This window comes from Ambystoma mexicanum, chromosome 6p (genome assembly GCF_040938575.1).
Source record: "Ambystoma mexicanum isolate Mex_15411 chromosome 6p, UKY_AmexF1_1, whole genome shotgun sequence".
Classification (NCBI taxonomy): Eukaryota; Metazoa; Chordata; class Amphibia; order Caudata; family Ambystomatidae; genus Ambystoma; species Ambystoma mexicanum.
The window spans coordinates 1,352,051,648-1,352,067,756 of record NC_090935.1 but is presented as its reverse complement, the minus strand read 5'-3'; the positions used below and the strand labels follow the sequence as shown (position 1 = coordinate 1,352,067,756).

General features: G+C 43.2%; 1 protein-coding gene across 7 annotated transcripts in view; it reads right to left on the bottom strand.

The window, feature by feature from the left end:
* The window catches only part of PSIP1 (PC4 and SRSF1 interacting protein 1), an 828,776-nt gene that overhangs the window by 756,380 nt on the left and 56,287 nt on the right, over positions 1 to 16,109 (bottom strand). For all 7 annotated transcript variants that reach the window (XM_069626044.1, XM_069626047.1, XM_069626045.1 and 4 more), the window contains one exon: positions 11,010 to 11,086. In XM_069626044.1, the coding sequence (XP_069482145.1) occupies positions 11,010 to 11,086 (77 nt within the window). The remainder of the gene's footprint in view (positions 1 to 11,009; positions 11,087 to 16,109) is intronic.

Below are 16,109 nucleotides of genomic sequence, written 5' to 3'. Positions count from 1 at the left end.
TGGCTACGGTTACCAGCAAGGCGTGCGCAATGTTTTAGAACGATGTGCTTCACTAACCAGCTTCTGAAACACTTGCTCTGCAGTTCACACTGCTTTCCTGACTTCCACTACAACTACTACTGCTTATGGCTTGCTAGGGACCCACACCCTTCTCCTTAACAGCGGTCTCTGGGTTCCGGCCATACGTGTTGGTAGCTTCTTGTAATCCAGAGACCCTCAGCTTCACAGTTGCTTCTTGCAGTCCCCTGTAGGCCACCAGCTCTGCAAACAGACTTGTATGGGGAAAACCATTTCTCATGCACGTACTCCGCTACACTTCTGAGAGAGTCCTCGTCTCCCATAGTCTGAACACGCAGGTCCCTCTTGTTATCCTACTTTTGCTTGGTTTGCCAGCCTTGTGCCTTCCTTCTGCTTCCACTAGTACAGCCTGCACTCCAGCTCACGTTCCAGCTCCTTCCGCCCCTTCCTTCTACCGGAAGGGTTCTTTTATGTCTCCCAAACTCTCTCATGTGTGGGCCAGTAGGCTCAATTGCCATACTACTGCAATCGCTGTTAGGCCGAATTGCCTGACTGCTGCAACTTGCATGCCTCTTCAGCCCTCTTCTTCATCTCAGTCCTTCTAGAATTCTGGGACTTGAAATAGCTCACTTTGTGGAAGGGAACTACAACTTCTGCTGTTCAGCAAACAGCCATCAAAAGTGTGGGATTACAGGGAAAGTTAAAGAGGGGGTTGTCCCAGTCTTCGTGGTCTCCCCCAAACCCCATTTGATCCTCCCGCAGTACACCACCCCCAGTGTCGGGATCAGGAAGCGTCTGCATTTCCCTGGCCACATGAGGAAGATACCAGACCAGGTTTCTGGGAGGAATCATCTCCGATTCACCACAGTAACTAAAAGTGATTACCAGTCTTTAAATGTTGAAAACTATATCAAGGAGTGGTCGCGTGTGCCCAATTGTGACTTCTAAACGAAGACTGCACTCTATTCTTTGTACTTTAACTTCTTATATATGAAAAGGTATGTTGCATTAAAGAGTATACATTGTTGAAGAGAACAAGCATTGCCGAAGCCAAGAGGTGCCTCATACCGATAGTGAAGCCAACCTTTCTCAGAGAAAAGGGCAAACCAGCTGCACTGTGAAATTACAGTTAATTGGCCTAAGATACAAGTGTGCAAGCATTACCCGAAGCTAAGAAAGGCACCAAGGCTTCTGGGTAATTATTTGGGCAGAAAGGTGCAGGTATAGTTGGGGGAAGGGGAACTGGCTGCTTCTAAAGATTATTTTGAAGTCGACACAACCTGTAGTGCCAAAGACTGTGGGAGACAAAGAGGCTGCTCCTTTTGAAGAAAGTTATTCGGAGAAAGAGTGCCTTGCTTATCTGAAGAAGTTGAAGTGTTTTTAAGTATATCTTGTTGAAGCCAGTCTAAAAGTCTAGATACCTGAAGCTGTGTTGGTGTATCTGGTGGTCAGTAGATGCAACATTGCAGTAGCCTAAACAAGGTAGAGCACTGTGAAACAAAGGTGACTGTTCTCATTGTAAAGCAAGTAGACATGTAGTTGTTGAAGTGGAAGTAGCAGCACTAAAGTCATCCTGACAAATATACCATTGTGAATGCCAAAACTGTAACTAAAGAAATCCCAACTGTTGACCAAGAACTGTGTATTACTGACAGTGTGGATATTACATTTTCCTTTTGAACTGTGGCAAATCTTTTGAAACAAGGTCACAAAGCATTTGAAACAAGGTCACAAAGCATTGTGGCTAGGATAACCATTGGTTCTAATTTTCTGGAAGTAGACAGTGAATATTTCACCCAGGAGAAGAGACGTGTTGCCAGTGGAAGTTTGGTTAATGATATTGGACTTTGAAACATTTCAAACTGATGCAAGACCTTTCTTTGTTTGGTTGAACATTTTCAGAATGTACTTTGAATCCTTGGTAAGTGAAATTACCCAGGACAATAGACGGTCATTCAGGAATTGTGAATATTGATCATGTTATGTTGTATTGCCATATCTTTTCTTTGTGTATTTGTTGCTTAGGGGGAGGGCCAGTTATCCAGAGTGTGTTCTTTCAGCTTTGGTTAACCAGGTAATTCCTCAGCAGAGTAGGGACAGTGAGGCATTTTTGAACATTTTTATTTTTACGAATAAAATGACATACTTTGATAAAATCAACAAACAGTTTTCCGCCTTGCATTACTGACCCCACGCGGTATACACACCTTCAGTCCTTAGACCCAATTTCCAACACCAACTCGCATAGCGAGAGTAGGCCCATATACTTCTGTGAGGTTCAAATAACAAAGGTTACTGGGCCGAAGATCCTTGAGAGCCCTGAGGGTTTGCCTGACCCAAGTACTGGGAGGAGGTGGCCCGTAGGAAGAGTAAAGACTGACCAGACAACCACAACTACAGGTATATACGTTGCCCCAGGGTGGAGCCTGCATAATAAAAGAAAACAGTAGGACCATTTGTCTTCAGCCCGCGACAAACCTGTGATTTTCCTAATCGCATCCAGAGAAGAACCAAGCAGAGCGATAAACGCAGAAGAACAGCCATGGAAGTAAAGAGAGGTCGAACAGGAAGCATCTTCCTCCCATCAGTACTTGGCGAGAGAGGAAGCCATGGGAGCTGAACCCAATAGTGAGAGAATCTGGGACCAAAATCAAGAAGCAAAGTATCTTCATCATGGCAGTACTTCGCGAGAGAGTAAGCCAAGTGGACATGAATGAACAGTGCGAGAAACCACGGTCTGGGAGCCAAACCAAGAAACAAGGCATTGTCCTCATGGTCATACTTGACAGGACAGTGAACCAAGTGGGCCAAACCGAAGACAGGCAGAGTATCTGTCAAGGAGAACCATTTGAACTTTACCTTTGGTGTTTTGACCTGGGGAAGGGAACCATTCCCTTAACAAGAAGCCAATACTTGGAAACAAACTTCTACCCCCAGTCCAGATGAAGGAAGTCATTCTTCTGGACCAGGAAGATCTACTTTATCTTTAGTTTAGTATTAAGTGTAAGGGACAGAATTAGGGTTTTGACACGGGACGGTGGACTATTGATTTAAACAGACATTCTGACAGAGCAAATAGACTTTAGTTGAGGCAGGGAAACCCCCTCTTACAGTTAGGTTTTCATTTTATTTTCTTAAACAAAGTCTACAGCAACCATTATGCCACCTGTGTGTCAGTCCCCTCCTTCTGCACCTGTCACATGTATGCTGCAGGTGTTAAAAGGCAGTTTGAGCAATGTCTTTAGCAATTCCTTTCTGTGCAGTCCAATGCACTGCCATGTTTAATAGCCCAAATGTCCTCAACATATGGAATATTCTGGTGCAGTAGACTATAATTATTGCACCAACTGCATAGCCGTCATGTTTTGCAGAAAAGACTTTAAGCAGGCCGATCTGTTGGTTTACTTTTAGTTCGACACTCTGTAGTTGTGCCCTGCCACCCCCTCCCGGCTCAATTAATCAACAATATAAAACCCCTAGACATGTGTACTCTGGACTACTGCGACATGTTGTTCAAAAGGTCCAGTCATACTATTTTGTATTTCTCCCATCATGGTACAAGCCGATTTTAGTTCTCCCAATGTTCATTTGTAGGCCATTTCACAGGGAATAAGTATGGAGGCAACTCAATTGAGCTTGTAAGCCATAGGAAGTGTAATCCACAATGACAATCGTGTACACTACACCCTCTGTGTATCCTAGCCAGTGCATGGTAGTTGCCCCAGTTTAAGGTGGGTTAGCATTGAAAGAGCATCTGGGAAATCATCAAGGTATAGATCAAAAGGAGCAGGGGCCAAAATATAACCCTGCTTGTGTTGAGACCCAATCATTGACTGCGTCATGCTAGCTAGTACATACCGAAACTCTGGTATTTGCATGGAGCCAAACAATCATTGACAGGAGCCCCTGAGGAATGTTCTATGATTGCAGACAAAGGCAGTATAAATTAGATACTTTACAAATGCACCAGGTACACTCAACAGTAGTGGTAAGGGCAATGATGTTATGCAGGGTGGAGGTGTGTTTTCGGAAGCCAGTCTGCTGTACAGGTAATGTTGCACTCCTTGATCCAACTATTTAATTCATAGAATAGGATATGGGCAAATATTTTGCCATGCACATCAATGGCGGTTAGTTCCTTGGTTAAGTAAATGAGCCTTTTTGTACACTGGTACAAATGTACAGTACGCCATTGCCCTAGGAATGATGCCAGAGTGACTTATCTTGGTTTCATTCCAAGGAGAGCATTGCAGGTACCATCAGGACCTGGCACCCATGATGGTTGCTATAATGAATGATCAGGACCAGATAGCATTCAGAGAGCTTATATTCCATGGAATATACGTTTCTTAGGAGTAGTTATAGCTCCAGCAGAGTTAATGGATTCGAAATATGTTCTTAAAATATAGAAACCAATCATCAGCAGAGACACTGCAGATTAAAGATCTAACAGGCTTTGTGAAGTTAATTGCCCAAAAGGAATTATGATCCCTAGCTATGGAACTTCAGGCCAGAGAATGCCATAACGTCTTATCAACCTGTCCAAAGTTAGTGCCAAGCCACTTCTGGTTGTTTTCTCTGTGTGCCCGAACTGAAGCAGAAAATCTATGTTTCGCTTACCAACAAAGATGAAATGTGTCGAATATCACGTCCAATCTTTGGTTGGTTTATTAAAACCTTGATACAAAAATAACACGTCACATTACGAGGGGGGCGTTCATTTGCAGATGGAAGTAGTGCTTGCCTGTAATCAAGCAGCGTTTAAAAAAAAAGAAAAAAAAGGAATTAAAAAAAATAAATAAATAAAAAGTCATTTATCCTGTAATGACAAAGTCTTGAAGAGGTTTGTCATTAATTCCAGCATAGTTGGGAGGTAATAAAAGAGGAGATTGCCGAATACTTCCATTATCGTTATCTTGGGGAATTACCAATTTCAGCGCAATCCGTTCACGAGACCCACATACAGCCTTTTCATTAGTCGAGTGATCCATAACGGGATTCAGTAATCAATTTATTGCCAGCGATTGTTACACCAATGCCGTCCCTTAAAGGGAGCTGGTATCCCAGACTCTGCCATGTCGACCATCGCATCAACTTTAAGGCACACACGCTCCTCACTAATGGGACATAAAGATTGTATAATTTTCTCCGACATTTTAGTGTCCAACCACACAAGATCCATACTAATGCTATGTTTAAGAAACGGAGTAATAAGCCCCTCGGCCTAGGCTGAAAGAAGTTAGTGATTTTAGCAATGGGTATAGTAGGTGTAGGCCCATTAATGGGTGGCTGGGATGCTTTAACGATCTTAGGTGAGCATCCTCTAGGTTGTCTCAAATCATATTTGCAGATTTATTCAATGGAAGGTTGAGCTACAGCATCTACCGTAACTCCACATACAGTGGGAAGAGTAGTCTTCTCACTAATCTGTTCACTTGCCTTGAGGTAGGCAGCCATCTCCGTAGCTTATGTAGTGCAGCTGAAGGTGGTCACAGGTGCAGCTCAAAGGGATTCTGGTGCCAGAAGTCACTGCACTCGTCAGTAAAATCAGGCAGCAGAACAGTCCAAAACATGTGACAACAGTAACGCCAATGTAAAATGTAATGTAAATTCATTGCAATACATCCTTGGCCTTATTCAATGCTGTGATGATACAATCATTGCTTGTAGATCTCTTCTACACAAATATTTCAGGTTTCTAAAACTTAAGGGGATAATATTTTTCAACCCAATGAGGACCAACGGGTTACATAGATTACCAAATATTGTTGTGCAAATATTGTCATATTTAAGCAATAAGGAGACATATGTTAGCATTGAACAAAATGGACTGTAGGCAAATCCCGACTGGAGAATGCTGGATATGGATGTAGTATGCATTACTGTGACAGAATGAATACTATCTGAGGGCAGACGAGCCGGAGCCGTTTGATTTGTAATATAAAATGATTCAACCAAGTGTCTCAGGGAGATCTAATTGCAACTCCACATTCACAATACTCTGTGCTGTAATGTATGGTGGAGTATGGGAAGGTTGTCCCCTCGCCAGAGAACAGGAAATCTACCCACTAGCGGAGAACCAGTACTTCAAAGGCAGCTCTGCCAGGACAATGGAGATCTGCCACCAGGGTAGAAATTACTGGAGACGCTTTAATGCACAGCAGACAAGGAGAGGGCAGGATTAGAGTGGCTCAAGAGGGAAGTGGCCAGCAAAAGATTGGTTGCCCCATCTTGTTAGTTCTTGGGACACACCCATTTCCTGTGTCCAGTCCCCATATAAAGTGGACAATGCATTCTGGGTAGGACTTCGTCAGGCAAGAGACTCTGCACACATCGGTGTCGATCGGACCCTTAAAGGCAGCTAGAAAATGGCTAATCCACTGGGGCATTTTGTCCATTTAAGGTTGTGAGCCCAACCCTTAGTTATCACCTTTTGATTTCTAAAGAAGAATTTCACATAGAACTTTAAAGGGGGTACAATCTGCCCCAAAATGCTCTGCCAAACAGGTGAAGGTAAGGATGTCCAAGAAAAGAGCAAACCCTTTCCTTTGCCCATCTCAGATGGACATTTGATGTCACCTGCTGTCTGTGCAAGGCCTGCCTGAGCCAATACCACTAGTACCCAGGATCCTGCTTGTTAGGCAGGATTGTATGCAGTACCCTGTGGGAGACTGCACCAGCCTTGTCCTCCTAGCAATAGTTATCCCAACCTTTGGTATAAGCATGTACTACACAAGTTGGTAGAGTGACTGAGCAGCCAGGCTCATCTCAAGAGGGATCAATGTGAGCCATAGGGTTATTACACAGAGATTCACAATGACAAGTATCAAAATAAAACTTCAACTCAAGATTTCTTGATTAAACAATTATTTATTTAACCAACAGTTTGAATAAGCCTTCTTTTAGAAGGGAGCAAATATGTAACACTTAAAATGTACTCAAAAAGAAATATACACGCTCAGTTTCAATACATCAGTAGATACCCATTTGGGATGGCATGCAGCCACTTCCTACACCCTGAGGCGACTTAAATAACTAGGACATTGATATATCACTGGCACATTCAGAGCAATACTGAGTTTGGCGTTTACAAGGAAATGGTTAGAGGGAAGAAACCAGGGTTACATATTCTTAAGCAGGTAAGCACTTCTGAACCCCTCCCCCCCCCCCGCCAATGCAATGTAGATTAACCCTTTCCCAGCTACACAAGTTATAGAATGTGTGACTTTTTGGAGGGATAGTTAAAACACAAAGTCAGAGGTTCGAAGAGTCTTTCGGGGAGCCAGGACAGTACTTCTTGAAGGCAAATAAAAAGTCTTCCACAATGTTTTAGGAACTTTGTAGAAAATGAAATCACTGTTGGGCCACAAGCAGGGAGGCTTGTGAAAGACAAAGCTGCAAGCAACTCTGCAAAGGCAACCAACCTGAGAGCTAGCAAGGCTACACGTTAAGAGGTAGGTACCCCTCAGTTTACAGTGGTTCCATGTCATTTCATTGCAGGATGTTTTCTCACTGGGTTTTTTACCGCAATTTATTTTTCCCAAAAAAACCCATCGAATTTTTGTTTTTTTTTAAATTATTTTTGGAGGGCTTCCCTCCCAACCCCCCACCCCCATTTTCTTCATTTTTAATTTATTCCCAAATACCCACACCCCATATATATATTTTACTAACACCCCCTAAAAAATGCAGTTTTTTAAAAGAAAAAAATGCAGCAAAAAAAAAAAAACTGCGAAAAAACATCCTGCGATGAAAGGATTTCGTACCATTTACAGTACCTTAGGTCGGAAGAAATTGGTTCCAGCTGGCTGCTGTTCCAGTTGTAGGTCTGCACATCCTGTTGTTCCTGGGCCTCAGTTGTGGGGACAAGAGGGAGGACGTCTGGGAACTCGTGCACTACGGTTCGAAGGTTGGCGGCAGCAATGGGCAAACCTCAGACCAGCGGCACTTTGCGGTTTCAGCTTCTCGCTAATAGCACCACTGTGGTGCTCTGGTACCTTGTGGACTTTCCTAGCATCTGGGGTCCAGCACTCTGTAGAGATGGCTCAAGCTTGGTCAGTCCTGCTTCATGGGAGTCCGGAGGATCTTCCTGGAGCTTGGGTCCGACTTAAAGACACACTCAATTCTGGTGTTCCTCTCGGTTTAGGTTGAAATGACCTAAAAATAAATAAATAAATAAATGATCGCATTGACCAAAAGTTCTAAAAATGCTACCACCAAAAGTTCGAACACCAAAAGTTCGAACCTTTGGTGGTAGCATTGGAAAAAAAAAAAAAAGGGGGGCTGCTGGGATGTCCCCCGCATCGCCCCACTCACTATACTTCAGGGTATAGTGAGCGGGGGACACAAAAAAGGACCCTGCAGTGCGAGTTCCCGATCACAGAAGTGAAGGGGAACTGCCGCTGCAGGGAACCAGCGTGAAGATGAAGGCAAGAGGGGTTTGTTTATGTTGGGGGTGTGGGTGGGTGCTGAGGGTGTGGGTGGGAGGGTGTTATGGGTGTGTTGTGGGGGTGTGAGAATGTAGGTTGCATGAGAAAGGTGAACTTTTGGTAGTTCGCACCTTTCTCATGTGAATGATTTGCCTGCGGTACTTTCAGCCGCGGGCAAATCACTCGGATTCATTCCTCTCCCTGGTAATCGGTTCCTGCAACAGCAATGGAAGTACAGCTAGCTCGAGAGGATTTCCAGATGAGTTAGTCTTGGGGTCGATTGGTCCCACCAACCTAAGGGGAGAAGTCGTCCTGCAGGGCATCTCCGTCGAGGTGAATTCGGAGCTTCAGCACTTCAGCTGGGCCTCACCAGGCAAACCAATGGTCCAGGAGTTGCAGCTAGCGTCTCTTCCAAGTTCTTCTTTGGATTCATTTGTCCATTGGTCGACTCTGCCTTCCAAGCAAGAGACCTCACTTTTTATGCAGGTCTCTCCCATTCATTCGCAGCCTAGCTGTCACACAGTAGGGTGGCAGTCCTCCCAAGGACAGCCAGGCAATCACTGTTTGGTGCATTCCTGTAAGCAAGGAGACTAAGGACAGTGAGTTTCAGCTCCTCCCTCACTTCCTGCCCTGCCAGACACGCCGGAGCCAGGCGGGCTTCACTGGTGAATCCCGCCAAAGACAAAAAAACGAACGAAGGGACCAAACCTGTTTGGCATGCAGATGAAATCTCAAGAAGGACCTTTCCAACAAGAAATGGCGAAAAAAGAAGCCGAGGGCATTTTGACAAAATGGGCACTCATGGGTGCTTCACTGCAGCTGCAATTGCAGCCCACGGGAGAAACACAATGGTAGGAAAAAGTAAACCACTGCCACCAGCCATTAGTTGTAGAAAGGGTAATAGAAATATTACATGAGAAACTAGACAAAGGGGATACTAAGCAACCCCTCCAGCACGCTATTGAAAGGTAGTGTGTGCTGGGTCAAGAAAGTGACAAATGCAAGTAAAGTCAATTTCACTTCAATGCTCTTGAAAACAGTAGTTTTCCCCAAGGTTTAAATACCTTCTCTTGGTTAATCTGGAAGACTGCCCTGTGCTACTGCATTGAAGGTGCTGTGTGTCACAATGTAAAAAGATGATGCCTATGGAGTATGTCAGACTCCAACACCAAAAGAAACAGTGTCCAAATCAATGCAAAATACGAGAGTGGGGAAAAAAGTCTCACTCTCTCCAGGATAAAAATGAAAGTCCTATAGTCCAGCAAAAGAGCTGTAGGTCTCTAAGGTAGAAGGGAATTAGCACATGCAGAGAATTCTCCCCAACACTGTTCATTGGATGTGATGAACCTGACAAGTGCCCCAGCAAAGGCACTGTCAAGTTACTTAGCTGGAAAGAGCAAAACAAGCACTCGCCTTGCCCCCGGACACCATGGATGTCTCCCCCTACAAATCAGTATTCAAGGAACAGCTCTAGGCTTCACTTTGCGGTTTTCAGCCGTCTCCACCGCTTTAAAGCAGTTTGAGGCACTACAAACACCCAGAACGGCCTCCGACACCATTTTGACAATTTTGAGCCGATGACCCATCCGTTGGTTGTCTGCACTCCAGCCATTTGAGCCAATGGCCACTAATCAACTGTATTGTTTAGTGGTTCTGTCTCCCTGGGCTGCCTTGAAGGGCCCTCGTGGAATTTAAGACCCCACACTTTAACCTTTTAAAGGCCTCTTCATTGAAGAAGAAATTTGCGGTTTTAAGTATTGCCTTCAGACCCGGATTGCCCCTTTTATCTTATGGTGTGCATATTATGTGTATTCCTTACATGGGAAAATTATGGTTTCGATTTAATATTTTTTATTAGTGTGTTGTATTACTAGTTCAATCATCTTCTATTTTCTCCTCCTTTGATTTTGATAGAGTATCAGCTTTTGGGAGTTTGTTTGCCACCTCACAACTCCTTGAAGAGGATAGCCTGCCCTCGTCTCACGCTATGCTTTAGAGGCATGGTGCCATTTATGCTATGCCAGTTTCACCTTTATGGCCGAAATCACTGCTGGTTTAGTAGCAGCAGGGGCTGGATTGTAAGTCAATCACTTTGTACTCCTACAAAGCACTCGTTTTGTGACATTTAAACAAAAGCAACTTGAAAGGAAACAGCTAGCAAAATGGCGGTGCCTTTAGGCAAATGTTATAAAGCGGAAGACTAAGGAGAATCAGTAAAAGAAGAATTTCATTAAGACATCAGTGGATTGAAAGGTGGGAAATGCGTCAAAAATTAAACAAGCCACACTGAAGTGGACAAAGAATCTATGGTCTTTTCTTGGGGAAATCAACAAACTTATCAAAATGATCCTGGAACACAACTGCAAACGTGAGAGAGATTGCTTCTGAATGAGAGTAATCGGGAAAATGAATACTGAAACCCAAAAACATCTTTTAGGTTCAACGCTTGTGCCTTTTTTAAATGCTTGCTCTTTAGTTCATTCACAGGACTGACTAGCATTGCCACCAAATCATGTTCTAGCCTTAGAAGTGAGATTTCATGAGCCCACCATAAAGACTTACGTCTCATGAGTCCCAAAAAAGAAAATTGGCATTTTATTTGTCGGAGGCTTTACGGCGCCATCTGCCACTTCATCGACCTGTAAAAAAAAACGAAAAATTCAAAATAAATTTAAAAAAAAACAAAGTAAAAACGTTAAAGCAAAATCACATCTTGGATTTATTTTTAAGACCATGTAAAATGGAAATGCTTCAGACAGAAATATGGAAATGAACAGTTTCAGAGACGTGGCAGAAGTAATAAAACATGCACAACAATCACAATTTCAACAAAGCAAGCTAAGAGCCGTTAGATTTTGTTGTGGGATACAGGATAATTAATGACCGGGAACAAACAATGTTAAGAGTTCCATAACCATTCATCTCACTGCCAAAAGAAAATGTGTTTCAAGGATGGCAAGATGATATCCATTCACTTTAGAACCTCCCTGGCAAAATGACACACAATGCTGAGATACATGTAGCGGTGTACGACTAACAACAAAAAGCAAGGAGAGGCAGAGGCAATCCATCACTGCCATTAAAGGTGCACTGCAGCAACATCCCAAAACAAATACTGCCTTAGCAGGGGCAGGATTCGAAATTGATGGGAATTGGCAGCTATACATCTCCTGCTTCTAGACTAGAAGAGCCTGGTTAGCTTGAAACCAACAGATTCTAGAACTAGCTTTGGCTCCACAAGCAAACTGATGCCTTATGAACATACATATGTAACATTAACTGAGTTTTGAGACTGTTAAAGAAGAATTTACATTTAAACATAATGGATCACCCACAATGGGCATCTCGTATGGAGGTTTGATTTGGGCTGTGCTGCATACTCACTCCTGGTTAGCCAGCGTTAACTCCTGTCTACTGGTTGATGCCCAACATCCTGGAGCTGGTTTTTGCTCCTGCTGGTCAAATCTTAATTCTGAACCCTGAGGGGTATTAGTGTTCCATTGTTCAAGCATTTTTTGGAGAAAGAACATTCACATACAGATTTTTGATGGTTTATATTGAAAAAGATAAATGGTGTCAGCAAACAAGAGATTGACCGTAAATTACTTCATTTGAACAAAAGATCTTTAAATTACAGAGTCACAAAGTGGGTTTGAATGAGGCAATTGATTGGCATTGCGTCGATTTGAGTAGTCCTTGTGTCGTGTTCATTTCTAAAATCATGCGCTAATTACTGTAAGCTTATGTACATTTTTGATGTGTCATTTGTTAAGATTCTGTAATTTTTGGACGCCACCCACATTTGTGCAATAAGATTTCTGTATGAGCATTTTTATATGACAGTACCCTCCCGGTATTTAATATTCCATTGTTATACCAGGGGTACTGTTCTTCTGATGTGTCATTTAATCTACTTTGTGAAATGCTTAGATGTGAAGAACTTAAGCATAGACATTTTGATTGTGCCTGCAGCATTAATAGCATCATCTGTTTTTGTCTTTGTAGGCTGCTTCTATCTGTATCATGGGCTCGCTCCTTTGACTGTGACCCTTTAGATAGTATCCGATCTCGCCCGGTTTCATTATAATGCCCATTACTTGTTCGTCAGCTCCCGTTGTTATACAGTCATGGTGGATGAATTTTTTAGTCCTTCGTTTGTGACCAGGACTTTGAATTTAATGGGCGAGTCTGTTGTCCATGTTGATTGCCGGCCGCGCTTCCGGGTTTGGTACAGACCTTTGCGCGTCTGATTGTACGGACGTGGGGTGGATTCTGCTGCCGCTTGTTTTTGTAAGTGCACTGCGCGATTTTCCTTGTCTTTCTTATGTTGCGTTTAGTGTGTATTACACTGGAGCCACATTACGTATTTTTTGACGGACACTTGATAATGTCGGTTTTATGATGCCCTGAGTGCGCTGACATTTTCGTTTCGACTCTTCCACCCTGCATGCCTTTGACATTCTATAAGTGCTGCATATGGGAAATAAGAGCACCATGTTTATATTCATTTTTCAGAATACAGGTGTTTTCTGGTTTTTCAATCCCATGACATAGGTGGTGAACTGCCTATATGGCGCATAAGGGTTGTGACCCTGTTTGTAATCTAGGCATGAAATAAATAAGTTTACTGATGATGTTTGTGATTTTAGGCAATGGTGTCACAAACTTTTGGATATCCTGCCGTGTGTGACTGGTTGAATCTTTAACTCCATATGATCTCCCATGATTCCAACGTTGGGAGTCTAGCTCTTTTCTACTGAAGGTAATGGATGGGAACAAGTGTTTTCTTTATTTTCACCTTAGATAGAAGGTAGCCTTCACTCGTATTAATAGCGGGTGATATGTTGTTTTTGTCTCTGCAGTTCCCTTGACTGAATATTGGGGCGAACTTGATGCGCCTGTTACAATAAATAGATGCACCTAGTGATTGGTGCATTGGGTGTAGCTTTAATTGCCAGCACACCAGTGAAGAAATTACACAGTGAAGGTAATTTTTTGGTTCATTTTTAGAAGTGAAAGTGAGGTTGATGTTATTTGTTTGGTCTTAAGTTTGGTTCCTCTTACTACAGAATTTTGTATTGTATCATGGGGGCATATGTATTTAGTATTCTTTTGACCACATGCTCAAGTATTCTTCCCTCTCTTTTTGGATTTTAGGTACATCTATTTTTGAGATGTGAAACTGACCCATGATACACAGTGTTGAAGCAGTCTACAGCATTTTGTAGAGAAGCTTTCCCCTGAAGAATGTTCACCCATTTGAGGCTTTTGGAAGAACAGAAACATGTTGGGAATTTTTACAACACATGTAGAATGTTTATTGTTTTAGTTATTTGTCTGTTGTGTTTGTGGAATCACTTTAGGAGTTTTTAGACGATAGGTCGGGGTATTAGGTTATTTGTTCCACTGTGTTCTATGTATTTGGGTCTATTGATTTTTTTACTTTCGCTTTTTGAATTGTTATTGTACTAAATAAACTGATACCATATATTTTTTGATACACTACAGTTTACAGTCTATTTTTTACGGACTAAGTATGCCGGACAATCAGGGATTTTTCTTTTTGGATGGAAGGGTCCAGTAAAATTACCATTTGTATAATCTTATGTCCTTTACAGAAATATATTATCATCCCCTGCAGGTGGAGATAGATTTCTTTGTCTGAAGTAGGGGTACTTTATCACCTATTTATAACACAGGGTATTAGTGTTATACATGAAGCCAGTCAGTTCTTAACTATCCACATCATGGAAAACCAAAAGCATAATTTCAGAAACAGTGAAATTGAATGTTAACTGTTTACAGCAATTTTTCATGACAGGTGCAATGTTACATCGAGATAGACATGTTTTTCTTAGTTAGCACTATAATTGTCACTTGACCGTCTGCTGATCAAGGACGTCTGCAACATCGCCCACGTGGAGGCAGATGAACAGACAGGGCTCGGACTAATGGCCTGGCATCCCCTATGGAGCAGGTGACCTATGGGTAGGGTCTCACCAACAAGCAGCGCAGGTTTCTACTGTGTGTGATGTCACTGATGATGCGGTGTACCTTCTTAATATACTGCTCATGCAGATTTTGGCAGAACGTTCGGCAACAAAAGGGTTCTTTGTTGGCGCTTTTTCCTTTTGTATGGAAATAAAACTTGTTTCCTTGCAAGAGGTGTATTGGGCCTTTTTCCCTAGTAGGATGTTTGTTTTCTTGTGTGAGCATCTAGGGGGCTTTCCTAGATTTGGTGACCCCGATGTGATCCCAGTGACAACAGAGGCTTCCAGGCCGCTTCTCTGAAAGGGCCACACCCACCTTCAGCGACCAGTCCCAAGTGTGCATCCCGCTGTGGTGTACAGGAGTCATTTCAACAGAATTCCGGTCTGCTCTTTCGTGCGGGGCACGGCTCCTGGGAGAGTGCAGGTCGTTTTTGGGAGGAGCTTGGGTGAACACGCAGACAGGAGCACACCCCTTGCGAGGGATAACGAGGGGTATAATGTGCAGTGGGAATGTAGTATGCATGAGTAAGAGCAATGTGGTGAAGCTACATAGTGACAGGAGTGTAGGCAACCTTTTCGACTGAGGGAAGATGATGGTGCCATTTGCTTTGTGACAAGGAGATAATGTAAAAAATAGGAGCTCCATATAATTAGAGGGCTCGGTGGAAGTATTAACTTGTTATTTTAGCTTGTTCTTTTACGGTTTTAAGATTTGTTGTGCAGGAGGCGGGCCAGTGTTGATATGGACTGGGAGTGACTTTTGTAATAACAGCGTGCGCAGCGCATAAGAGTAAAAGTTGGGAGGGTGTTAAGATTTTAAGTAGTAATATTGTAGAGATGGGAGGGGCGCAGACTGGAGTACATGTATAGTGAATTACCATGGTATTGAGAGAAAATTGACAAGTATCAAAACAGTTGGTGGTAGCAACACAAGGGGGGGGTGCCCGCTCATGGCCAGAGCAGGGGGCCCATAATAGACTGATATTAGACCACATGGGCACGTTCTTAGCCACCAAGTATAAGGGAAAAAAACTAAATCTATGGAGAGAGGATGTGGAGGACCCTGACCAGGAGGGGGCGCCGACTACAGATGGCATAGCTATAAGTGTAATGTCTGAACCAACACAGGAGAACAACTCTGTACTATCACACAAAGGGCTCTATTCACTCACCACCCGTCCAGCCACGGGATAAACAAACCCAACATATGTGCCTACCCCAGCTACTACCCCGCCTCCCTACATACCAATGGTGAAAGTTATCCTGCCCCAAGACAGTAAGTACAGAAGGAACAGGAGGAGGCATTGGAGGGACCTAAGGGAAGAGGAATGGGATATCATTGACAAGTTTGAAGATGATGAAGGGAATGAGCAGGTGCCGAAGATTACACTGCGGGTAGAAAGTTTGTGATGACCAAGGTTAAAGTAACAGGTTTGGCCGAGTGGCACTAGCAAACAAAAAGGGAAGTGTTGCACGGAAAAAAGGAAGGAACGGACACAGGTACTCGGATGCAGTTGTTGCACAAAGGCATAGGCAGGACGCACTGTGCCCTGGGCGCAAATGGATACAAATAATTTGATCAAGCTGCTCCCACCCATTACTTCTGGAGCCAAGAAGTGGAACTATGCTTTCAAGAAACAGGACAGCAGGGATTCCCTTAGCTGTGAGGGAT